This window comes from Clytia hemisphaerica, unplaced genomic scaffold (assembly GCF_902728285.1).
Source record: "Clytia hemisphaerica strain Z4C2 unplaced genomic scaffold, Clytia hemisphaerica genome assembly, whole genome shotgun sequence".
Classification (NCBI taxonomy): Eukaryota; Metazoa; Cnidaria; class Hydrozoa; order Leptothecata; family Clytiidae; genus Clytia; species Clytia hemisphaerica.
Genome location: NW_027104615.1, coordinates 175,074 through 201,161, shown reverse-complemented (window position 1 = coordinate 201,161; position 26,088 = coordinate 175,074). Strand labels below are relative to the sequence as shown.

Here is a 26,088-nt window from a genome sequence, read left to right as displayed (position 1 = left end):
AGGTTATCCTGTAAAAAAGCTCTCGCCCTCCGTTCGGAGATTAATGTGTAGTATTTTTAGGGAAGTATTTAAAACAAGTAAGCCTGCAAAAACACAGAAAAAGGAATATTAGCACACGAACCTCGTAAAATTATAGGAACAGGCAAATACATATTTACTTGAGCTCGAAATTTATTATAAAGACAGAATTAATAATAGAGGTGACATTACAAGGACTACAGTAAAGAAACAAAAATCTAATACGAAAATTAAGAAAATATTACGATTATTAATAATTTTTTTTGTCATTTTACTTAAATGTGGATATACTTTAGCTTCCATATACACTGAACGCAGCAATAAATTTTTCGTTTAAATTTAAATCACAAATTTAATTGCTTAGCCGATTTTAAAAGCCTCTCACAATCCACTTGTGACCATATTTCCAAGAATAGGAAATGAAATATGAGAATAGAAAAGAAAAACCCACCAAAAGACAGAACGGAAATGAAATATGAGAATAGAAAAGAAAAACCCACCAAAAGACAGAACTGGAAATGAAAGAAACAAATTACTACACTTTTTTCAAAATGACCCACTGTATGGCCCGAACATACCCCGAACAATTTCAGTTCATGTTCGGGCCAAAATAACAATACATTCTTCGGACCCGAACTGGATTTCCGATTTTCGGGGCGGTTTCAAGTGCAAAATCGCCTAGTTGTCCGAAACAGTTCGGGCCATACCGTGGGTCGTGATTCAAATGACATAAATTACAAATACTAAATTTTCAATTGCATTGTTCGTTCGGTAAATTACAAAACTAACGAGGTGTTAGCTCACCGTTAACATTTCGTGGATGTGAGAAAATTCACGCGTTGTAATCGTAACCTTACGGATGCCAGGTTTGACGTCATCATTCCGTTTGGGTAAGCGAATTGTTGCAATGTGGATGGGGCTTTCATTTTCTTTCTTCATCTAAGATGTAAGGTATACAGATTTGATAGGGTCTGTTTGTTTAAGTATAGATAAAAGCTTTTCTTCAAAGAGCTTTCATAGTCAGTAGATAAACAAGGAATAGAAAGGACGTCCATTCCTCAATATTAAACTTTATGAAACTGAAAAATATTTAGCCAAAGAAAAAGTAGTAAGTAATATTTCAAACTAATTAGACCGCTTTTGAAGCCTCCGCCTTGCAATTAAGATAATTAAGATTCGACTTAATTGAAACTAGAATTGGCACAATTGAAGTGAACAATTAAACTGTTCCAAATAATACATGGATGTTTACAATTCCGAAATGTTTACTTACGCGAACGTATTCGGGCGAATAGAAGGTTCGAAGGTCACTCTCGATGCTCGAACCAGGGAGTTCATTTGCAATCACCTTTTGCACTTTCTTTGAAAGCTGGAAAAGATCAAGCAGAATAAAAGTAATTTGACTGTCAGAAAAATAATATCTACCAGCTTTTTTCTTGCAAGCACACCTTTTTTTTTACAAGCACACCTTTTAAGCCTTCGAATGTACTTAACTTTTTTAGTTTTAAGCCTAAAAATATTCTATGTTCAATTTTCACCGTTTTCTGAGTATTTTTGTCAAATTTCCTAAGTAATCGGTATAGTATTTTGGTCATCGAAGCCTTATGTTCTAAGATTTGTTTATTTATATTAAAAACGTGTAGTCGATTTGTTTCTGTGAACAGTAGCTTTCTTTGAACATAAAAGGGCCAAGACAGGCGAGGCTACGCGAGTCTAGAGTCTTTAAGAACGTTTACGGGTTAAAAAATACTGGGAATGAATTGAAATAAAAGTCATTCTTTTGATTGAGGTTACCTGGTCTTTCTGTTGGATGAGCGTGTTCATGATGTTAAGATGTGATGTTAACTGGTCGTTCGCTGATGGCTTGTTCTTACCGTCCGCTGAATTACAATTTACAAGTTAGTTATTGTGATGAGCCGGGACAAATAACTAATTCAAACGATAATGCCATTTCTTTACAAATATGTCAAATATGCCCGAGAATCAATTCAGTGTTACAACTAGCTCTGCTTAAAATCTAAGCTAAATGTCTGGTAATAGACATGATTTCTATGAAATTTCTAATCTCGAGGATATAGTTATATTATTGGGACGGGCGGAAATACATGTTGAAAAATCTAATTGGACGGAATTCCATCGTCTACAGACAGAACAGTTGTAGCACTGTTAATAGCCGAACGTGCGCACCGCACTGGGCTCAACTTCAGATTTTTGTTATTCTAAAGTCCAATTGTAACATTTCAAATATTTAGTATTAGGTAGCAAATATTGGGCCTATTTGTTTCACTTACTATAAATGCTGTAGATGCTATTTGCTAAAAGTGCTATGAAATTCCATGAAAACTTTGAAAATGATAGTAAATATTGCAAGTTTTGTTGTCTGCCATCTTTATGATCCCTGGTTGTACTTTGAATTTTGAAAAGTAATTTTCAATCCACTGTTTATTACGCACGGAGCGAGCGTAAGCGAGCGGAGTGCGACTCTTTTGGCAAACGCATGCGCGTAAGCAAAATTTACAAAATTTCAATGATATGCGGGTACTAAAAATGGAAATTCAGTTTTTTTTCACGATTTTTTTCCTCTAGCCGCTATTCCAACATGTTTAGCCTCTGGAATGTTTCAACTTTAAAAATTTCGTGAAAATTAGCGTTTTTTAAGAAGAAGTCGTTGCAGTGTCAATCTTTCGCAAATTTAAAAACCCACTTTGCCTTGGAAAAAATTGACGTTTTTTAGTTTTTTGGGACCCTTGGGGCATAAGGTACCTGTTGACCGCAAAATTTTCAAAATTTGCGAATTGACCGTTGACATCATTAGGGGTAAAGGGACCCAATGACGTCACGGGTTTGGGAAAAACTTCAAAATGCGATATCTCGAGTTTGAAGAAGAGTGGAGAGCTCGTTGACCCCTCATTCTATCGGGAATTTTATGGGGAATGAGATGAGAGGGTTTATAAGGCTTGAGTAGGACTTTTAAATTTGGCTGAATTTTTAGCCATTTTCAGCTGATGGCGTAATCAAAATAGAAAACATGCGATATCTCGAGTTTGAAGAAGAGTTGAGAGGTTGTTGACCCCTCATTAGATCGAGAACTTTATGGGGAATGAAATCGAAAGGTTTATAAGGCATAAGTAGGACTCTAAAATTTGGCTGAATTTTTAGCCATTTTCAGCTGATGACGTCATCAAAACAAAAAAATGCGATAACTCGAGATTGGAAAGGAATTGGGAGGTCGTTGACCCCTCATTCTATCGGGGATTTTATGGTGAATAAGATGGGAGGGTTTATAAGGCTTGAGTACGATTTTTAAATTTGGCTGAATCTTTAGCCATTTTCAGTTGATGACGTCATCAAAACAAAAAAATGCGATAACTCGAGATTGGAAAGGAGTTTGAAATGGCTAACCCCTCTTTGGATCGAAAAATTTATCAAGAATGCAATGAGAGAGGGGTGTTATGAGGCCTTAGGACGACTTTAAATAAAAATTGGTTAACATTTGGGTAAGCAGCGTGAAAAAATCAAAACAAAACAGCCGAAAAGAACTGAACTCTCGGAATAAATAATGGAAAAACGTAAAACTATTTTTTGATGAGCTCTTACTCCATTCTTTCCAAAAAGTCACAGTCAGTGAAATTAAAACTGATGAAATACATAGAAATTATTACAAAGCTACTCGACACACACGTGACACGATCCAAAGCAAATAAATTCAGCTTTCGCCACTTTCGTTCGTTTCGTGAAAACCAAACAGTTCTTTTTATCAATGCATGCCATAAAAACTTGAAATTCTTTAATACTTGTCAAGAATATTTTCCTTAACAAAACAAGGGAATTTCAATGTCTTTGATTAAACCAGGTAACCAACGAGGGATTTTTGTAAAAAATCCCTTGTGTCTCTCTCAATAATCCTCCACCACAAAACTGTTTCTTTGACTTTTCAGCATCAATTCTTCAACAATCAACACTTCATTACTTCGAAAATTCGACACGTTTACAGCTTGACGATAGTTGAAAGTCGAAAAGTTCGCCCCAATTAGTTTCTGTTGCAAAAATGTTGTTTCAGACTATTAATGGCTTAAACCAGAATGCATTTTCTCATCTATGCATCGAAACAAAAACATCGAAAAGTGTTATCAATCTGATAGAGAAACGCAATAATGAAGAATTTCTTCTCAATCGAAAAAATACAATACATCTTCTTTTTCTGTGTATAGTAATGTATAATCATTTCACATCTCTGAAAAAGCTGCTGCATTTATTTTGAAGCTTCTGGATGACAAACTTTTTCTTTATTTTGATGTGCATATAATTATAATTTCAGCGGGAACTTCAGTCGAATGTTTTTCTTCGAATCTTAAATTCGAATCTAACAAGATTTTCGAACAAAAACATTCGAAATTATCTAGAGACCCGGAAGTTATTTTTCATTTTTTAACTTTGGAATTTTTGCTTTCTTTAGCTTTCCGAGTTATTTTTGATTTTCTAACTCGGGAAATTGTGCTTCCTTTAACTATCCGAGTTATTTTTCTTTTTTTAACTTTCTGTAAATAGACTAAATCTATTAAATCTTACGTTGAATAAAAAGGCTCGCCTCGCTCGTAAAATGTTTCTTGTATTGCACTCAAAGTCATGCGATAACTATTACTTATTGAGTCTTCATTGGATTGGTAATCATCGATAGATAGAATCTATCGGATCAATTCAAATCGATTTCATTTCAGTAAAGTTAAAAATTTATCACCCTTTCGGTGACGACATTTAGGGCCAAAATGACGTCCTCATCACAAGATTCACAGTATTTTGAGTTTTGATCCGTTTTAAGATTTATGGAATTTTGGATTTTCGGAATTTCTTTGGGGTTTTGGATTTTCGGACACAGGAGAGTACGATATACTTTTGAGCAGCGGATTGATAGCCTTCACCTCTTAATACATAACTAGTGTGGACTTGAGGCGTCTATAGAATCCTTTCGCTTTGCGAACACGAGACTCGTTCTCCGTGCGTAACCCCTTTTACGATTGATTTACGGTTGTGTGACCACCATCCCGCCATTATGAAAACAACTGCTATTTTGATTTCAGATATAGACCCGTGCGTGGAGCAAGCTACAGTTTCAGCTCTTCACTTCTCTAATTTTATTGGTTTAAAATCGGCAATCAGGCTAAGAAAGTATCATCCAGTCTAATTTTAGATGCAATTTTTACTGTGAAGAAATTGCAAACTTTGATTTGCTTGCAGAAGGTTGATGTTTTTACTATTTTTGCTAAAAGGGAGTTTGCAAGTTTATTTACAAAAAGTGCTACAGATCAGGACAGAAAAAATTGAATCGAGTGCACTTGTAGTAAACATAGCAAAAATAGTGATGAAACAAATAGGCCCATTATAACTTTGCCCGTTTTAGCAAAATTTCAGCCAAATCGAACAATTTTTGAAGTCTCCAGGCTACCCCAAGTTTTAGGCTCGTTTTGGCGAAAAACTCGTCCCCAGGCCCCAAAAATCAAAATTTTTGAAAAATGAAAGAAACACCCCCAGATATTCACCCAAGGAACAAGTGTGCAAAATTTCAGCCAAATCGAACAATTTTTGAAGTCTCCAGGATGCCCCAAAGTTTTCGGATGGACATACAGACAGACATACAGACATTGTCAGATTCTAGCTCAACCTGAAGTTGAGAACAGAATGGTTTGAAAAGAGTTTATGTACCGAATTTTATGTGCTGTACCTTTTTTTCCTTTGGTGATGTCAACAATCTTTGGGAACGCCACTAGATTATTCACATTCTGAAAGTGGAAAAGGGAGTTAAAACACAAATCATAAAATGATAAAAATTCTACTTTACCAGACAGTCAAATGGGTTAAAAAACAGGGGACTCTCACAAATCGAGCTCCTATCATTCAAAACATCTTTTGCCGAAAAAAGTCTTATCCTATCTGGGCGAAATAATCAGCTTCTTTCAGGGGAAGATCTAAATTTTCAAGAAAACTGTACACGAAGGGTATCAAAGAAGAATAAAGGGTTACCAAAATTCTAGTAAAAATATATGTATCGTATTGGCTAACAAAATCAATCAATTAATGTAATTGGCAAAGTTTTTACCTACAGTATAATTTTACACCTTTTTATCGTTGAAATTCGAAACATGCTGCTTATAAGGGGTGGTATTAAGTCATTAAGGGTTGGTAGTCTGCACACTATGACTAAAAATAGCTGGGGAAACGTTGTCTGGCTCTTTCACAAAGAAGAAAAACTGTAAGCGAATCTTTACAAAACGTACCGTCATCAAGTTAGTGCATTCTTTCATAACCGTCTTTGAGTTCACTTCACTCTCTCCTTTCTTCCCAGTCTCTTGAAGAAGTGGGTTAGGAACGAACTTGCCATCTCGCCATAATACTTTCGGCATGTATGGTTTCGGTATCTTCGCAAGGTCAGACTAAAACAAGAAAGAAAATCATTCGAAATACTAAGAAATACTAGAAACTGCATCAAATTTTTTAAATCAACCGTTACTGTTTTCCTCAACAAAAGGTATGGGGCTATAGTTTTTTCTGAACAGTTGTGGGTAACAGGCTTGTTACGACAACGAATTCAGAAAAGTCAAATAAGCTTCTTGGTAAGCTTACTAGAGTGCTTATGATCTTTCAGGTGCAAAAAAAAAAGCAACATTATCGAATATACCATTACATAAAGTGAGTAAGAAAAACTTCCGTACCTTCATCTTTTGACACTTCAAAGCCCAATTCTCTTTTTGTAAAGTTTGTAGAGACTTCTTTTGTGCATCCAACTAAAAAATATCAACTGATCAAGTTAATCAAGTTTTTTGTTTCAAAAGCATTGTCGCGACAGAAATATTGTATACGATACGCAGTCCCTATATCAAAACATAACAGAAGAAGGGGATGCGTGCAGGCTATGGTGTCCTTGAATAAGCAAATAAAATTTCTGTTAATTTTTTGCGTGTTAATTTCAATGGCCGTTAATTATGTGTCTACTCATTTTCGTGTATTAAGGTATGAAACAGTTCTTAATTATTCATACCTGTGCTAAAAATACAGGAGAATCTTTGAGAACAACTTGGACCATGGATTGACCAGCTACACCAGCTTTCGCCAAAGATGCCATTGTTGAACCTGGTTTACCTGGAGCTGAGATAGAAAACACAAACAAGTCGATCAGTCAATCATTCACAATCTAATTTTGTTATCTACCAGATGACGTCATCAGGCGTATGGACGAAAAAATAAACGCTTTTTTATAAGAACAAACTATATAAGAAGATAAGACTTCGATGGTCAAAATATTAAGAGCAGGGTTAGCATATTTTAAGGCTTTGCAGAATCTAAAACACCCGATTTATTAGAAAAATAGGCAAAAATACTCACAAAATGGTGAAAATAAGAACATGTTAAGAACATTTTTAGGATGAAAACTCAACGAGTTAAGAACATCCAGAGTCTTCAAAAAAATTGGATGTTTTTATAAAAAGAACGTACATTCGTAAACTGAAGGCGCCACTAAGAAGCAACAAACTTACCAACAATGCTGGCCATAGCAGCTGATGGTTGAGACAGAGCTGAATAATCGAGTTTGGATTTCTTGGAGTAAATTTCCAACTTCTTTTTGAGATCAGTTTTCTCGACCTCCAGCTCATCAACATCGTGTTGTAAAGCATCCATCGTCTTCTCACTTTGCCTGTTTGAAATAATAAGAGATATGATTGGTTCAATAGTGCTCAATATAGAACATGGGTTGCTTTGACTTTCTAAGTTGATATTTGTTTTTGCATATTAATATTGATCACATGATCATAATCAGCGTCAATGGAAATGGGACGTCAACTAGATAAACGACTGTAGATTGCATTATCTGACACCCAGATGCAGATGGTGAAATTTCCATCCGACACGCTAAAGCTCTGAAGGTCGGGAAAATTTCCAAAATCTGGAAGGTTTAGATTACGGAATTTTGCGAGACCGCGTCAAGAATTTTGCAGCGGGAGGTCTGGTAACCCAGCCCTCGTTTTCGGGGATTGGCGGGTCCAAACGAAATATTTATAGGTTTACGTGCAATGGCTGTTGAACCAGACTGGGGATGCGGTACGTCAAAGGCTGACTATCATTCCTTTCCGATGGGAAATTGGCCCACTCCTTTAGAGTTTTAGCGTGGGCGGCCGCCAATCCGCCATCGGAATATCAGATAATAGATTGCATATCGATATTGATCACGCGACCAAAATGAAATGACATTCAACCGTTTGGTTGGCGTTCCCTGACCAGGGTAAATTTTCAATGGACATTAGTTCAATAGCGCTCAATAACTAGTAACATTATGTTGCATGTCGGGTTATTAACCTTAAGTCGTCCAAAAAAATTCAATTTACACGCACGGAGAACACAAATTAGTTTGAGTTAAGGAAATTTCGAATTATGGTTTAGGTTTGTGTGGCATTGTTAACTGAAGGGACCATAAAACCTGTTCGAGTTAAGGAGACATTCGAGTTATAGAGATTCGAGTTAAGGAAACTCCACTGTAGCCAGATGACGTCTAGTTACGAGCACGATATCCACATATTTTTGAAATATCCTATTTACCGTTTGTAATTGTGCGAATGCAGTCATTTTTATCATCTTAAAAAACATAATAAAAGCTGACCTTGTTTTGTCGAGATATTCTTCTTGGAGGCCTTCCAATCGTTTGCTCATCTGTTCAACCTTCGTGGTGGCTTCTTTTGTTGCATTGTCAGCACGCTTCTCTAACAAACTGATTCGAATGTTCGCTTCGCTCAACTCCTCGCTCTAAGGTGGAAGATTGAAAAAATCCATATACCATACAATTTCAAATCCCTGATGTCCTAGATTAGGGTCATTTATAAAAAGTGTAACACAGTAATATCGATGTTATACGATAGTGCTGCTACCTGATAATGTTGCACAGTAGTTTGTGTATTTAGGCTACTTAATTGCGAGAAACAGTCAGAAATAATTTTCGGTGAAAAAGTTCATAATGTGACAAAGTATGTCATGTTTATAATAATCTTTTATACAGTACCCTTTTTATAACAGAAAATGAAAATACCAATAAGGCCTAGCACGTATCAAAATGCGTGAAATATGAGACAGCGATTTTTCTGAATTAAAACTCTTCCCTCTGTCAAAATATTTTTTATATATAGTATTATATATAGTTTTATTAATGCCGTTGCATATCATTTTTTAATGAACTATACCAGGGGGGGGGTCGGTACTAAAATCTCAGACATCATGACATTTAGTGACGTGGTGGTACTGCAAAAAAGCTCAAAAATAATTTTAGTACCATGTGTACTAAAATACCAAAAAGGTTGGTCCCTTAAAGAAATTTTTGAAAAATCTTAGTATTTTGTTCTAAAATCAGCCAAAATGGAGCATTTTTTTCACAATTTTGGAAAAAATTTGATTTTTTTTTTTCAGGAATTTTCGAAAAAATCTTCAAAATTTTTCAGAATTTTTCCAATTTTTTAAATATTTTTTTAAAGTAGTTTTATGTACAGTTCAGCACAGTTTAGTAATAAAATTATATTATTTTGCAGATTGATGCACTAAATTCGACTAGGTTTGTACCAATGACCCCATTTTGGTAAATTTAAAGCCGTAAAAGGGCAAAAAATGGGTGGTATCTGTGTTAAATTGCTCAAAATAATTTTAGTACATGTGTACTAAAATAACATTTTTGAAAAATAGGTGGGGGTATGTCAAAAATTAGCGAAAATCCTTTTAGTACTCATCATGTATGTCTTACATTTTAGTACTGACCCCCCCTGACTATACAAGTAATTTAAGCCATATACAAGGGGACTGACTACACGCTTTTTTTATAAGAATGGTATTTTTTCATTTCATGATTGATATTCTTAACTTTTTGGGGAAAATCATCCTAAAATATTCTTACAGCATTCTTAGGTTAGGATCCTAATTCCGACTAGATTTAAAATTTGCTTTGTCTAAAGCATAAAATGGCATTTTTGTGAAGTAGTGAGCCTTACTTGGGGGTATTGGCAATTTAAAATTGAAAATGCTCTAAAAATGGCATTCTTAGCTTCAGTGAAAATCAGCCAAATTCCATCATGGTGATATTCTTAGCATATTCTTAACTTTTTGGCCGATTTTATCATGAATATTCTTATAAAGTATATTCTTAAAAAAACTGCATGTAACTCGAAACATTGTTCTCTATCTTTGAAAGAACATATTTCAACTTGGCGATGACAAATTGAAAGTTTCACAGTTTTCGCTGAGAAACACGAAATATTATGTCTATACTTCCTTTTCTCAAAGTTTGAGAAAAGGAAGAATTTGTTTCCTTATGGAGAAAGATGTTGTTGAATTTTCAAAAAAAAAGTTTTGTCAAAAATATTACAGATTGTATTACAGATTGTAAGAAATTCATAGGCGTAGCGAGATACCCTGCAAAATTTATGGATGAGAGCGGTTTTTACCACACTGTTATTAATATCTTTGTTTCATCAAAAGATAATGAATATGTCATAAACGTCTGCACTCCCTCATAAATTTTGCAGGGCATCTCGCTTCGCCTATGAATTTAACATCGAAACAGAAATATAAGGCAGCCTTTTTTATTACCAGATTTCGCATGAACCAGTTTAAACGTATTGATTGATTTATTTCAGTATACTAAATACATCCTTTATAGAATGTATGAGAATATATGGACCTTTCTGCAGAAGATGGAAAATGGAGAGGCTTTAGAAGAAAAAATCCGTTGCATGTCGGAAAGGCTTGACGAACTAGAAGCCGGTATGACGAAAAACAAAAACGACATTCAAAGAATGTTCAACGAGAAAGAGACGGAGCTAGATGAGCAGAAGATCATTACAGATTCGTTAAAAAAGTATTGGCTCAAGAGAAAAGAGAAAAGGAAAATTCCCGAGAGGAGTTGGAGGAGAGAACGTTGGATGAACTCTACTAGACTGAACAACACAGTTATGTACAAAATTGTTTGGGCTGTCCTCGTCATCACAGCATTTGTGATGGCTTTTCTGAAATCGTCAGGTATCATATGAAAAAGTCCGTTTTATAGATGATTGTGGTGCTTTGTTGAGAATCCTAAACTTCAATTTCACAGGAGGGGACAATCGATGTGTGTTGTATAGCTTTTTTCTGTCTCAAACCTTTTTAACAGGTCAACTTTTAATCAAATTTATTTCAAACAGCCAGAACTCCTACAGTACTAAATTTTGAAAGATATAAATAAGACTTTTCAAAGTTACCTTAGCTTTCAAAGACTTCTTAACTTCATTGACTTCATATTGTTTTTGGTCAATTTTGTTTTCCAGTTTGGTGGTGGATGAAAGTTCTTCTTTGAAAGTCACCGCACGCTCCAAATATGGCGGCGTTGGCTGAAAAATATTTGAGATAAAATTGTGAATATTTTGCCCAATAACCATAAGAAAAAACAATAATTGAAATACCTTTACAGTATATGGCCCCCAAAACGGAGACGGCCCCCAAAACGGAGACGGCCCCCAAAACGGAGGTTTTCATTAAAATGAAGATTCTGACTTGTACATTTATCAAAATTAAACAATTTTTGTTTATTTTGAAAGAATGATGGTTATACTTAAAAATGAGCATGTTTTTGCTGGTTTGAGACGGATTCAAAATAACATATTTGCCTCTAAAGGAAATATTTTAACACCAAAATTAGATAAAAATTGCATATAACTCACTCTAGCTCCTTGGATATTGAAAATAAGTTATGAAAACGGGGTATAGGAAACTTTCTACACCTAATGCCGTTCAGAAAATGCAAATACATCTGTGACTTTAGAGGCTGGGTAAAAGATATAGCATCTTGAAGGTCAACCAGTATTTTGGAGCCCTAGAATCAGCATTGATAAAACCGAAAATTCTAAATATGAGAAAAAGCAAAAAATCTTGGAATTCTATTCCTATCACCTTAAGTTAATAGTTTATAACAAAAAATTGACATTATATATAAAATTTTTCGCTGAATCAGCAAAAACGGCAAATTCTGTCATTTTTTTGCAAAATATAGGAGAAAAATATATTTAAAGCTTAATATTTTCAGTTTCAGTTAAGCTTTTTTTTCTAAAATTTTCACAGCTTATTCCATACATGAATGGAACTATTTTCAAAAGAGATTTGTTTTCAAAAACTTGATTAAGACGTTGTTAAATCAAAATTGTCATTTTGAAAATTTCTAAATTTTCAGTTTGGACTTTGCAATATCGAAAATCTTGAAATATTTCATAAAAATCATAAATTTTACATCCATCGGGTCGTAAATTTAAGGGAAAACACAAATATGTTCATAGTTTTTCCTCCTATTACCACCGGGCTTAATAATTTGATTTTAGCTACACCTCCGTTTTGGGGGCCCCAAACCTGCATTTTGACAACCAGGGGTATACTGTAAAAATTTTATCAAATAAATTTATGCCCAAAACCCTCTAAATCATATTTCAAAACTATGGTCAAAATTTTGTATTTATATCTTAAAGATATCTCGAGAAATCGCTAAAATTTCAAACCTCCGTTTTGGGGGCCATTAGAAAAAAGCTACCTATCTTTAAGCGATTGAAAAATATTGTTGAAATTGAAAATTTTGAAAAAGATTTTCCAGGAAATAAAGTAGAGATGTTAAAGGTTTTCATGCAACAAAAATTTTTGTAAAATCTCTTTTCCCCTAGATTTGAGAGAAATTTCAAATTTGATCGCCGTTTTGGGGGCCACATACTGTATGTGTTTATGGTATCTCTTTCCACATTTTTTATGAGTTTTAAAGTGCCGTCTAATGCCAAATAATGAGCAGATATTCGACAAGAAAAATCAAATATCGAGAAATATTCAGTCGAGCTTGATGGATATTCGACGAAGCGAATTCACCTTTCTCGTATAACGATGCGTGATCTTCCTTGTCGAATATCTGCTCAATGTTGTAGCTTTTTTATATGAAAAGGAATAAAAAACAGCTAAATTCTCAATGATCCCACCTTTTTTTCTGGCTCAGTATCGTATTCACCTTCAGGGAGTTTGATGGCGATACCAGAAAGACACATCAGCACCTTTTGGAAACTCTCACTGAAAAAAAAGACAGAAGAGTTTCGGCTTGTCAGTAAACAGTGGAGAAAGTGTGTCCCCATCTCAATTTCCTTTATATTTTATGGTTAAGTTTAATCGATTCTGTTTTAGATTTGGACTTGATCCATTATGATACTTTCTTAGATTTTTAAGAGGAAAGGTCGATAGCTAGACTAATCAAAAGCTTTATCGCTCCCTCTAAACTAATGGCAGTAATTTCTAAAATGGCGAATAAAATGGCGCTAGACACTCTACTAGATAGCCGAGCTGGATGGCCGTGGACCCCGTGAAAACAATCGAATGACTGTCTAAAAGCCCTAGCTTACTGGGCTATCCACGTGAAATAGCGACTCTATAAGATAAAGAAGACTTGGAGATGAACGGAGAAACGAACGAAGAAGCAATTAGAACAAAACAAGATACCTGAGAATCTCCAAAGGATCGCCATCTTTCTCATAAATCATGGTGATGCAATCTTGGGATGATTCTTCTAAATGGCCACTCAATAACACTTCTTCATCTGCAAAGTGAACGCAAATTAACACTATCAATCAATGATCTACACTTATTTACTTTAGTGGGGGGGGGGGGTGTTTTGAGTCAAACTTGTATTTATATATTAAAGAATATCTACAAATTAGATTGGCATTTTGTAATCTTGCGCAATTTATTCAAGATGGAAATATATGAATGATTTGTGGTCTTCCAACGTACCTTGCAATTGACCGGCTTTGAGAGAGAGAACTGAAGCCAAATCTTGAACATACTTCGCCAATACCATCTGTTCAACCATACTGTCCAGTAAATCTTGTGTCACCTGAAAGAAAGGTTGAACAATTCACTTATCTTGACAACTGTACCTTAAACACAGTTGCACAGTTTGCACAAAAGAATTTCTCTAAATTTTATGCTGGCGTAGCGCAGTAAAAGGGAAGATTCTTTTTTCCTCTGTTTAAAATGCTGTGTAAGCAAATGGTAGGAGATACGTAACATGATGTCTTTGAAGAAAACTATAATTTTCACGAAGTGCGCTGATTTTTGTGGTGTGAGTATGAAAAACGTTTTTTTGCAGAGCATTTTCCTGAGAGATATAGACAACAAGAACTTATCAAATACCTACACGTGAGAGCAATTGCAAACACGAGAACAATTTGAGCGAGTGAGAAATTATCTTACAGAGACTGGGTAGGAGAGAGTGGTGTTCGAATCTTGAATCATCCTTCGCTTGATCTAAACAAAACATTGAAGAGGGACGATAAAAAGACGATAATTTTTATGATTTATACAAGGGAAAAGAGACCGAACTTACCAGAACTTACAACTTACTTAAAAGTGTATTTTATCATTTCGAACCTCGTAAAGCAACATCTTTTATATCCAACACCTTTTTTTATTTAACCTATTTATGTTTAGGCTTAAAGGTTCTTTAAGGTGTTCTTAGTACACATCTCCCAGTTATTTTTAAAATCTATCTGAAATCTGAAACTCAGATACTCAGACACAAATAGAACATCAATAGTCACAGCATGTATAAAGAAGGAAGAATCACTTGGCTATTAAGGTTTCGACAAGATTTCAGCCTCAAATACTTGATCAATTCTTTTGTTTGTTACCTTTCTACAGAGTTGTTTGATTTCAATGTTCTTCAATGTCACCATCTGTACAAGATTAAGAAACACACTCCCTTCGTCGCATGCCTGAATAAAGAAAAAATTCCAGTCAAGGAGTTGTAACTTTATCAAATCCAAAGGTCTTATTTTACTCGACCCAACTTGTTATTTCGTAAATACAAATTTTCAGAGTAAGAGGGCTACGAAATAAAGAGAAATGTTCCAAAGCTCAGGTATTTGGCAATTCTAAAGGCTCCAGGCAGACAAAGTTTATGGAACTTTCACTCAGGCATGTTCTTAAGAGTGAAAACAGGTTGTGTATAATTTGCAGACAGTTTCATACCTTGGCAAGACCCTTGAGACGTTGAACATCAATAGCCACAGCATCTGCACCATGTTGAAAGAAGCACAGTGAATCACTCAAAAAGTCGGTACAATCACGCTCTGCTGATGCAAGGTTCAACTTGTAAAAGTTCTGAAATGAATGAAATGGAACTTATTTTGCACATCTTTATTCTTTTCATCTTCACAATCTTGACAACCGAAACACCAACTTCATTGGTTTTTTTTTAACCCTTCAAATCCGGCAGACGTGTATACACGAGTCATAGACTTAAGGCTATAACTCCTGACCACTTGATTTAAAAGTGCTTTCTCTTTTGTTTAAAATGCTGCGTAAGCGAAATGGTAGGAGATACGTTAAATGATATCCTTAAAATCTAAATTTACAATTTACGTAATAACCTTGAAATTTTCAACAGTCTTTTCCAAAACTTCAACAGAAACAGTGTCGTCAAGCTACAAACAAGAAAAAATCATTGGTTAAAAATCTATTATAGAACTATTATAATAAATCATTGTTACAGAAGCAGCTTATTTCTTGAAACATCAAAAGCAAAAACGCACAAAATTGTAAAACCTAAACTCATTCTAAACTTTTAATAACAGCATAAAATTCAACGTAAAATTTATTTATTTTAAAACAACCTACATATTCTGCAAAAATAATAACAATTTTGTACCCGATCGTTTTGTAAGAAATCGATGTAAGTGTCGAGTATTTTCTCGTGAGCAGCCAGTTCAGGGTATTGTCCGGATACGATGGTAAAGGTGTTGACGTCACAGGCATTCAAAGCTCTACAAAAAAAAGTTGAGGTGATAAAATGCTACAACATATTAAAGATGCCAACTACAGAAAATCAGCGTTTATTTTTGTTTCAAAATGGAATTTGAAGTATGAAACTTGCTCAGTTTAAATTGATCAAAAGAAAACGCTATAATTGACTCATTGAAAAAAAAAAAACATAAAAAAAGGAAGCAGGCTACTTGGTTTGTGCATCATTACCGTAAGAATTGTGAGAGGACCAACTGCAGGTTGATCAGATGGTAAGCAAACAACGATCCATGACTAGCCTGGTCTCCTTCCAACCCTTCCAAAGGTTGACCAGCCTCTACAAGCTCTCCAATATTGTGCTAGAAAAAAAAGAAAGAAGAACCAAAAGGATTTTAAGACAGTAGAAGCTATTCATATTTCATCACGTATGTCAGTTCTTTGCCATATCTCGGCAAATGCTTTGATTTTGATGAAATATATCCTTCAAAATCTAAGATAAGGAACTCGCAGGTAAGAGGATATTCAAATAGTTTTAATTTTCATATTTAATCAGAGTGTCACCTAGTAAAAAATATAAAAAAAAGTAATGCGAGTTGATTTCTTTACTGACTGTGGAAATAAGAAAATAGCCTTCATCATCAATAATTCCAAGAGCTATTCTGACTACACAATATATTGACGAACAATATTTGACAATATGGTTTTCGGACCGTAATGTACGAAGTAAACAACAGGTTCTATTATAAAAAGGAATTTTCTTTCTGTAAACAATCATCCTACATTGTTGGAATATTGCAAATCACCGAGCTGACAATATATTGCGGACACCTTCTCAATATATTTCCGGCACTACGACAATATATTGTGTAGTGTATGCATCCCTTTATAAAAACCAGATTCAGCTGTTCCTCATTATTTTCTGGTTCGGAAACAAGAAGGTAGAGGAAAAGGGAGACAAAACATGTTGCGTGCTAACGATAATTACTAAAGCTAACGAAATAAGGAATGACTGTAGTGGCCGTTAAACCTCTCTTCAAACTTTCTAGCCCATCTCATCTCGGCTGTTCCAGGCTGTTTTCTGACCCTTCATTGTTCTAATAAGGGGAATAAAACGACTCCCCTCTCTTTTAAATTCGGTCTATAGAATCTACAGTTGAAATACGTTCCCTAATTCCCATAGCAAAAAAAAAGCTGATATCTTCTTAAATAATTACCTTTTCGTGGAGTTGATTAGCCAACAGCTTGCATTTGAATTCCAATCTTTCGAATAACATCAACAAACAAATTCCATCAAAATCAGCTGCAAAGAAGAAAATTGTAAAACTGTCATGAACAGCTCCAAATTTAAAAAAAACTTAAGGCTTATTATTAGGGGTTAGTTCATCTAATGTTTCCAGCTCACCCAAATCGAGACTTATACGCATGCGTAATTTACCGTTCTTTTAAATATGTCGTTCTTTGTTAGTTAGGGTCAGGGTTTGCCGTTCTTTCTGTGGCTTTTTAATAGTTATTTGTCGTTCTTTTTAGATGGTCTGGAAACGTTAGATTAACAGTCTCTTAGATTAGAGGGAAGATTTTTTGTGAGATGGTTATTCAGAACATGCTTCGTTTTCACAACCAAAAAATTGCGAACACGAGGAACTGAGGAGAATCACTTTTCGATAGATATCAATCTGGGGGGGGGGGGTACTTAGGCAAAATGGGTGTCGGGTATGTGCGCTATAGGGGTACAAAAACCCCTAAAAAAGCTAATCGAGTCTCTTTAAGGGCCCAAAATTCACGAAAATCGAAATTTCCTCTCTCAAAGGGTCGTAATTTTCAAAAACTTGGATAAAAATCGAGTGAAAATCGACAAAATTTTCAGAAAAATCTCTTTAAAGGTCCCAAAAACGTCCGAATTCAGTCTCTCAAAGGGTCGATTTTTGAACTTTGGCTCAGCAATAGAATACAGGATAAGAATGGATGGACATTTAAAACTGATGTTGTACGTACCTCCACGTTTGGTGAAGTGTTCAGGTAAGAAGGCGTTCACCATCTCAATTTTCTTGTTTGCTTCTCGCACGTAATATTTGTTCAATTCCAACTCAATTACCTGAAAAAACATTGTATATTTATCATCAAAAATCATTTATAAGTGTTTGTATCTGCATTTGAATCGAAAGAAGACAACGGGTAATACATGTCTATTACACTGTTTCAAACCTACTTTAATCGAACAAACTTTTGCGACCACAAAGTTTCATGAGGTTGAAAAATCACAGAATTTACGAGAAACGTTCGCGAATTCAAGAAAAAAATATGTTTTTTAGTGATCATAAATTTCGCGGATTTAGATTTATAAAAATTAAATTTATAACAAGAAAAAAAGACTTAAAGGGACAAATAAACACTTGTTAATTTTTCTTGGGTAATTCTCATTGGGGGTAAATTTCCTAGAATCTCTTTCAGAGCAACTTCATCATCATCATTGCTCGACCGCAGTCGAGACAATGGATTCCACTCGCTGGCGCCAGGAGTCGCGGTTGCGCATAGCAGTGCCCAGGTCGCTAAGATCAAGGCCTGTATCCCTGCTCACCACATCCGGAAAGGTAAGTTTTCTCGATCTCTGAGCCACACGTTTAGGTTTCCAAAGCAATAGGGAGGAAATAACCTCAGATGAGGCACGGAAACAATGACCAGCAAATTGAACGCGCTTGGCTTTAAGGAGGAGAGAGATTGGGAGAGCAACTTAATTTCGGTACGAAAGAAGAACTCATTTCTTACTCTTCCGTGCTGTTTGGTTTCAGCGATTTTCGTTTTGACGTCAATCTCAGGGACGGGCGTCGTATCCAGGTCGTCGATTTTCAAAGAGTCGGATGATTGTTCGTGCAAATCTTTAATGCGACCCTGTGGAAAACAGTTTGTGTTAGCTAGTAGGATATTATGTCTCGCTAAGCGTTGCAACTAAGATTTAGTGTTTGATCAGTTTTTTTAATCCTTCATTGAGAAGGTGCTGATTTCGAAGTACATAATATAATATACAGTTTATAGTTATATTTTCTACTCTCGCCTACGCAAACCCGAACAAGAAGTCTCTTTTTTCGAATTATAGAGAGCTTTTTGCGCGGGCTTACCACTTGAAAACCAGCTTGTATTATAGAAAGATTCTACTTATAGATGGAACGACTTTAAAACGATTAAAAAGAAAATTTACCTGCAGTTGTTGTACCAATTCACGAAACTTCCTGATGGTCTCTTGGTAATCGTTCGTTTGTTCGATGTTCGCGATCACCGTCCGTTCCAACTAGAAAGTAAATACAGGAAAGCATTTACAAAATTGTTGCATCTACACTGGTAAACACAAAGGATACGTTTGAACTGGTTTGAAAGGCGTTTCTAGGAAAAAAATTTACTTAAAAGGAAGCGACTTGACATCTTTTAGCAATCTCCTTGGATTGCTTTAGGTCCGGTCACTTTTTAAGTCATATTTCAAATTCATGTAATTATAAAACTGTACTGATGAAATATGTCGAGCTTTAAAACTACAATTTTTGTCGAAGGGAGGAATTTTGATCCCTCATTTTTGATACTTGAGTACTTTTTAACCATCAGCTCAGACAAATTTGCTTCAGCAAACGGCAAATGCTGAGATAAAGCTGAGTGAAATTTTGCGTCGGAAAAAATGATGAAATAAAAAATCCAAAGCAGACCACGAGGAGGGTAAGAGTAAAAGAAATTATCTAACCTCCCTGATCTTGCTGTCGGCCATATCAAGTTCTTCGCGAAGATCATGTTCCGTTTGAACGTGACTTTCTTCCAACTCGATGTTCAGCTCACGTAAAGCTTCCTGCAGTTTGAATGATAAAGGAGAATGTTAATTTTAGAGACAATAAACTCGATATTGTCCCCCAGGCAAGACTTGTCTATCAATTTAATGGATCCTTGAAAATGATGTACAGGCCCTAAAATAAGTTTTTACGAGATGTGTAATTTGCTCTTACCAAATCTTGAACAGATTCCTCCAACTGTTCAATTTTTTCTTCAAGGTCCAAATTTTTATCGGTTAATTTTTCCACCATTTCTTCAGCTCCCAAAGCCATATCAACCTATAAGAAAGTTATGAAATCTTTGATAATGTTAGAAAAGATCAGTAGAGCAAATTATCTGTCCAAAGATTATGTGCTTAAAGTCTTTAATGAACAAAACAGGAACTTCTAGACCAATTGATTATTGATTTGGTGAATTTCTTTTTACAGCCAAGAAAGAATTCGTCCCTTAACCGTCTTATCTTAAATTAGTGGCATACCATATAAAAATTTTGATGGCCGTTTATTAATGTAGCAACAATTACGGAATGAGTAAATTATGTTACAAAAACATTTGATTATTTCAGCCTGCTTTAAGGAATTTTAAACTTTAATATTCTCAAACGTTCTTCAGAAGGGATGGGTAGGTTGTGAAAAGTGTTTCGAACCTGTTCTTTCAGATCATCGACCTGTTCAATGGCTTCTTGCAAACGTTCTTGAAGTTTATCTCGCTCACCACCAATAGTGGAGACTTGCTGACTCAACTCTTTGTTTTGTTTGGTCACACTGGCTAATTCGGCTTTGTCATTTTGCGCTATGTCTTTCAGTCTAACGAGTTAAAAATAATTCTTGAAATTGCATTTAGTAGTTAACCTAAAAAAACTTTTGAATCAAGGTGCATATTAGGAAAATTTATCCATTTAGCACAACCAGTGTAAACAATATCAAATCAGAGGAGTCAAAATCAAAAGTTGGGCGGCACCCCCTGCCAGCTCGCACCCCTAGTACCCCCATTCCCCGGGGCTCTGATCAAGATACAAGAAAAAAGCTAAAACCAGCAAAATATATGAATGACCTGAAATGGCAAGGCCTTGGTGAGGTTGGATGCCCAGAGTTTAAGTAAACTGAAAATTTGAGATTCGCAGATGAAAATAGAAAAATGTATAACCTTAAAGTAAACTTATTTTAATCGAAGGTTTTGGAAAATCAATGAAGCTTGATAGCAAGTAAAGTCGATTTCAGCGAAGTGAGAAAGATTTGTTTATAGGCTCACGGGAGAAGATGAAATTGTATGCAAAAGTTATGAGTACATACTTGAGAAGGGCTTCTTTCAATCGAATGTTTTGCTGTTCCATCTGTTTCGTTTGAGCATTGGCTTGTACACTTTCCACTCCTTGAATAAAATTAGAGCATTTGAATTGAACGTTCTATGACTTGTCGGCTTCTGAACCTTGGTAAACATGGTAAAGTAAGTAATATTTTGTGTTAAATTTGTTTTGCCGTTTCGAAATTTTTCAGTTCGAACGTTTTAATTTTGGCAAACGGTTTTCTTTAAAGCTGGCTATATTCAAGACTAATTTTGCCCAAATTTAAACAAAATTCAATGAAAAATTATATGCAAAAGTGAATGGTGTCACAACGCTGACCTACAGGGGGACCCTTATTTCTGTACCTACCTCCTTCGCTGATTTCATTCTTGAGGATTTCAAGTTCCAAGGAAGTCTCTTCAAATTTGTCTTTCAAAACATCGTGTTCTTGAGTCAAACTTTCAAACTATCGACCAAAAGTAAAAAGATTCCAAATCAAATTAGGTGAGTAAGTTTAATCTATAAAAACTCAATCAAGCTACTAAGTGTATATCACTTTTTGAAACAGATTGACAAAAAAAATACAACAAAAGTGGTCAAAATTCAACATCTCATAAACGAAAACGTACTTTTTCTTCGGCCATTTCCTTGTCAAGGGTGGCCATTTCAACAGCTTCTTGAAGTTCGGTGACATCTGACTCATCACTCATCTTGTCTGCCGCTTCTCGCGCTTCCTGTGTTGTGGAGAAAACAAAACGTGGTTACTTATGTGATATGATATGGCATAAAAGATGTTTTGTTATAACTAAACCAAGCAATTCTAATATTTCAGATGTCACGATTTTAAGGACCTAGCCCATTTTACCAATGTGTTCACAAAATTCCCGGACAGCATTTCATAGCTAAAAATTCGACATAGCATTCTCTCATATTCCTCTTGTACAATATTTCATGGTAGAAAATGAAGTAGAAATTATCTGTAAAACATTACTAGATTTTGTCTGAACTTTGAATGAGAGAGAAAACGGGTCTTACATTTTGAGCTTGACGAAGCTGATTTTGCAAATCTCTCATTGATTCTTGATACTTGGTTTTATATTCCATGAACTAAAAAGAAAAAGTAAAATCAAAAAGTTTTGAAAATCAGAACGAACACATACTCTCATATATAAAGTAGACATAAAAACACTTTTGAAATTAAAAACCCCCATTAAAACATAACAGAAAATCATAGCAGTAGTCCAACATTTCGTTGCACTATTTATTAAGTCCTACATTATAGCATCAAAACCAAAATGTACATCCATCCAATCAAGAAAAACTGGTGGCTATGAGAAAAAAAGACTTTTCACTCTTTTTAAGTAACAATAAAAGCTGAAATTAGCAAAAACATTTGGAAGTTATGGAAACATTCTGACTTGAGAACAATAACGCAAAAGATAGAAACATGACATCAAATAAGCTATACCTGCTCATTTTGAAGTTTCAGTTTATCCACTTCCTTTAATTTCCCTAAATCAGCGATTCTCTTTTGCTTCAATACGTTTAGCTTCTCCTCTAAATCAACAACTGATTTTTCTTTCTCCATCAGTTTGCGTTGAAGATCTAGAAGTTCTTCTGATGCAGCCACTACTTTGTGCGCAGGTGGTACAGCAGGAACTTGAGGCTCTGGTTCTGCTGGCTCTTCTTTGACCTCAGGTTTAACTAGTGCTGGTGGTTCAGCTTTTTCAGGTTCTTTTTCAATGACCTTGGGTGGTTCTTCAACTTGGTCTACAGGCTCTTCTTTAATTTTCTGTTCTGATTTAACAGCAGGAGTTGCAGGTCCTTTGAGTCCAGGCTTTTGAAGTCCTGACGGTTTCTGTACACCAGTTTTCGATGATGGCGTGGCTGGTGCCTTGAGACCACTTCCAGGTTTTTGAAGTCCACCTTTTGGTTTAGCTAGGCCAGATGTTGGTGGGCTGATCGTTCCTCCACGGGCAGGGATACCTCTAGGGGAAGGCGATTGAGGTGGTGGAGAGGGTGAACTGACCTTTGAACCACCTGGAGGCTTCATACCAGAACCCCCTGGTGCTTTAATTCCTGATCCAGGTGCCTTAAGACCTGATCCATTTGGAGGTTTGATACCCTTACTAGACGGAGGCGGAGAAACAGGTTCAGTCTAAAATGGGAACATAAAAATGAAGATAAATAAGTGCCTGGAATATCAGAAACAGGATTGTATAGAGTAAATTATAAACAAAAGATGTGTCAGTGTGTTTATGTGTTGGAAAGTTTGTTACAAAATAAAAAGCTTTTAAAGGAAGCAGTGTGCATAACCGTGGGTTTAACATAAACTTATAAACGAAAAAGCCTTGTATATGTGTATGATGTATGGGTGTTTACGTATATATACAAAATATTACAACAAAAAACAAAGATTTATTGATAAAATAATATTTTCAAATAAAGAAAACGGATATATTTCAGTAATGAGTTTTTACTTGGATCTACTTTGAGCTTTTAAGAGCCACATTATCTAAGAACCAGGTGGGTGGTGTTAGTATGAAATTTTGTTTGCCTTCATTTTTGGATATTTGGTAGACAATAGTGAAAAACTCAGAATCCCAAAATTTTGGGTCCCAAAAATCCATAATGGCGGCTTGAGGGCAAGTTGAAATTTTGGACTTTTTTTGCCAAGTGTAAAAGTCTGACTTTGAGAGGAAATATTTCAAGTTGCAACTAAGGTCACATGGGTTTCTTTTGATTTTCTAAAAGTACTCACAATAAAGTGTCAAAAAATCCAAAAAAACCCATGTGACCTTAATCGCATTTTTCATAATGGCGGCCTAGATATGGAAAAAACTCACTTTTTAACAAATTTAAACCTCAATTATTCAGCCTTGGAGCATTCTAGGAATTTTATTTTTGGCAAAAAGTGTTCACCAACTAACAAAGATCAAATGTTGAAAATTTGAAGTATTTCACTCAACCTGGCTGGGCTCTACAGGCTCTACAAGAAGGTGCAAATCACAAAAAGTGCGATATTTGCCTCGATTATTCAAGAGTTGCGACTAATGTTGGGAAAAACTGTTAATTGTTCCTCAGGAACAAAAATAATACCCATGTGATCTATGAGCAGATTTGAGAAAAATTAAGCCAAAAATTTTTTTCTCTCAAAATCAGACTTTTACACTGGGCAAAAAAAGTCCAAAATTTCAACTTGCCCTCAAGCAATCCATTATGGATTTTTGGGACCCAAAATTTTGGGATTCTGAGTTTTTCACTATTGTCTACCAAATATCCAAAAATGAAGGCAAACAAAATTTCATACTAACAAAATTGTCCAAAACCACCTGGTTCTTAGAGAATGTGGCTCTTAAGGAACAACCTAAAATTTAAGAAGTAGTTTGATAAAAAAATCATCATGAATATTACTTTTATTTTTAGTACTATTACTATAGTAGAGTCCCTTTATCTCGAACCTCTATAACTGGAAAGTCTCTTAAACTCAAACAAACTTGTGTTCCCTGTCCAGTTCGAGTTATAGAGACTCCACTGTATGTATGGTTTAAATTGTTTAAAAACATTCAAATTTCTTTACACTTTTAGCATGACAAACGCTTTACAATGACAGGACAAAAGAGCGAATACATACAAACCTTTGTTATGCACACTACTTACCTTTAGTTCACTTTTCACAACAGAGGGTTGCTTTAAACTTTCTGTTTTAAGTGGTGTTGGGCTAGAAGTGGATGGCTTTTTAAGGGACGATGCAGGTTTAGATGGAGGTGGGCTTGTGGGAGATGGTTTTCGAAGACCTGGTTGCTTTAAGGAAGGTGATGGATTAGTAGATGGTTGTTTTAGTGCTTGGTTATATGATGGTGCTGGAGGTGGTGGGCTTGACACTGAAGGTGCCTTAAGCCCTGATGGTTGCCTCAGAGAGGAGCCAGGGGGCTTCATTCCAGACTCATTCCCTGGCTTGGGATTTGAAGAGGCTGGTGCTGCAAGTTTTGATGGTAAAGGAGATGAAGCCCCTTTAGGTGGTATACCACTACTAGATCCTGGTTTGCGCAAACCACTTATACGGGAGGCACCAGTGGAGGGTGGAATCATACTAGACCGAGGAGATTTGATGGCTTCTTCTACCTTTGGATCGTCAACCAGTTCTGTGATTTGTGTTTGGCGCACGAAGATTCCATGGTTTGGTGGACACTCAAAATACTTCTTTCCTTGGACTAGAGAATGAAATTTAATGCAAGATTAGGGTACTTTATAAATTGGTCACATTATACAACAGGTTTTCAACTAACGATCTTAAAAATTTAAAATTAGAAATACATCTATATCATGTGCATATACCATCCAAGCAAGCAATGGAGTTAAAATTATGTAGCTCAAGGTTATAATAGCTTTACACTTGGATGCTCACTAAACTCTCAAGACTTTCTTAACATAAACCACTGGCTAAGAAAACTTAAGTTACTTCCAAATCTATATTATTTGAAGCAGTTAGGGTTAGCAATTAGATCTTTACCACTTCCATCATTCTTTCCTTTAGCTTCATCTAAAGCGACACCAATCCACTTGCCAGCAGCAAATGCAGTCATACCAACATAACTGACAGTACCTAAGAGAAAGAGGTTGAAAACATTCTTAGCCTTTGGTGATGTATGGGCAAACAGGTGAAATTTTTGCCCATTTCCCTAATTAGAACAAAGTTTTGGTGGAGGTAAAAAATTTTCTAAAAAGCATCAGCATAAAATTAGCAAACAACTGACACTTTCCCTTTGAAAAGAAAATAACTGTTTAACATATTGATGAATAAAGCCAGATGAATAAGGCAAATAATTTCTCTGAAAGCAAATGCATAATGCTCATTTCTTAGACTAAGAAATTGAAATTTCTCTAAATATTGAGTTTCAAAACGCAATTTCAGAATTGGGTAATTTGGCTGTTAAAAACAGTACAAAAGAACTGTTTGAAATCTTCACCATGGTAAACATAACTAAGATCATTTTTTCAAAATAGGAGAGGTGATTCTTGACAATAAAGATAATATTTGCTAGCTTACCTATCAGCCCTTTTCCAATAACTTCAACACGCATTCCATTTTTTGGAACAAAAGCAGCCATTGTTAGGCCTGTTGCTTTTTAAGCTTTATCAATTTTATTATATCTATA

At 35.3% G+C, this 26,088-nt stretch overlaps 2 protein-coding genes across 2 annotated transcripts in view; one reads left to right on the top strand and one right to left on the bottom strand.

The window, feature by feature from the left end:
* LOC136824638 (sperm flagellar protein 2-like) overlaps positions 1-26,088 on the top strand; it is a 258,048-nt gene that overhangs the window by 184,339 nt on the left and 47,621 nt on the right. The window lies entirely within an intron of this gene.
* LOC136824613 (dynactin subunit 1-like) lies at positions 719-26,088 on the bottom strand. Its single transcript, XM_067080604.1, has 34 exons — positions 25,980-26,088; positions 25,443-25,535; positions 24,590-25,143; positions 22,398-23,087; positions 21,965-22,036; positions 21,559-21,663; positions 21,299-21,395; positions 20,937-21,015; positions 20,291-20,450; positions 19,818-19,922; positions 19,562-19,663; positions 19,031-19,120; positions 18,601-18,723; positions 17,830-17,929; positions 17,052-17,137; positions 16,069-16,196; positions 15,746-15,860; positions 15,468-15,521; positions 15,067-15,198; positions 14,727-14,810; positions 14,290-14,343; positions 13,828-13,930; positions 13,537-13,633; positions 13,026-13,113; positions 11,280-11,408; positions 8,666-8,808; positions 7,548-7,705; positions 7,052-7,158; positions 6,726-6,797; positions 6,291-6,446; positions 5,738-5,795; positions 1,813-1,898; positions 1,292-1,387; positions 719-957 (listed from the first exon to the last, which is right to left on the bottom strand). Exons 1-34 carry the CDS (start codon positions 26,038-26,040, stop codon positions 814-816), a joined length of 4,521 nt encoding a protein of 1,506 aa, XP_066936705.1. The 5' UTR covers positions 26,041-26,088; the 3' UTR covers positions 719-813.

Bases quoted from the DNA above. Each gene is read 5' to 3' on its own strand.
- LOC136824613 (XM_067080604.1), bottom strand. From the start codon at position 26,040: ATGGCTGCTTTTGTTCCAAAAAATGGAATGCGTGTTGAAGTTATTGGA. The intron at 21,396-21,558 runs GTACGTTTTCGT...TTTGGTCGATAG, and splicing joins AGGAAATGGCCGAAGAAAAA to TTTGAAAGTTTGACTCAAGA. The intron at 13,634-13,827 runs GTACGTTGGAAG...TTCACTTTGCAG, and splicing joins CAAAGCCGGTCAATTGCAAG to ATGAAGAAGTGTTATTGAGT.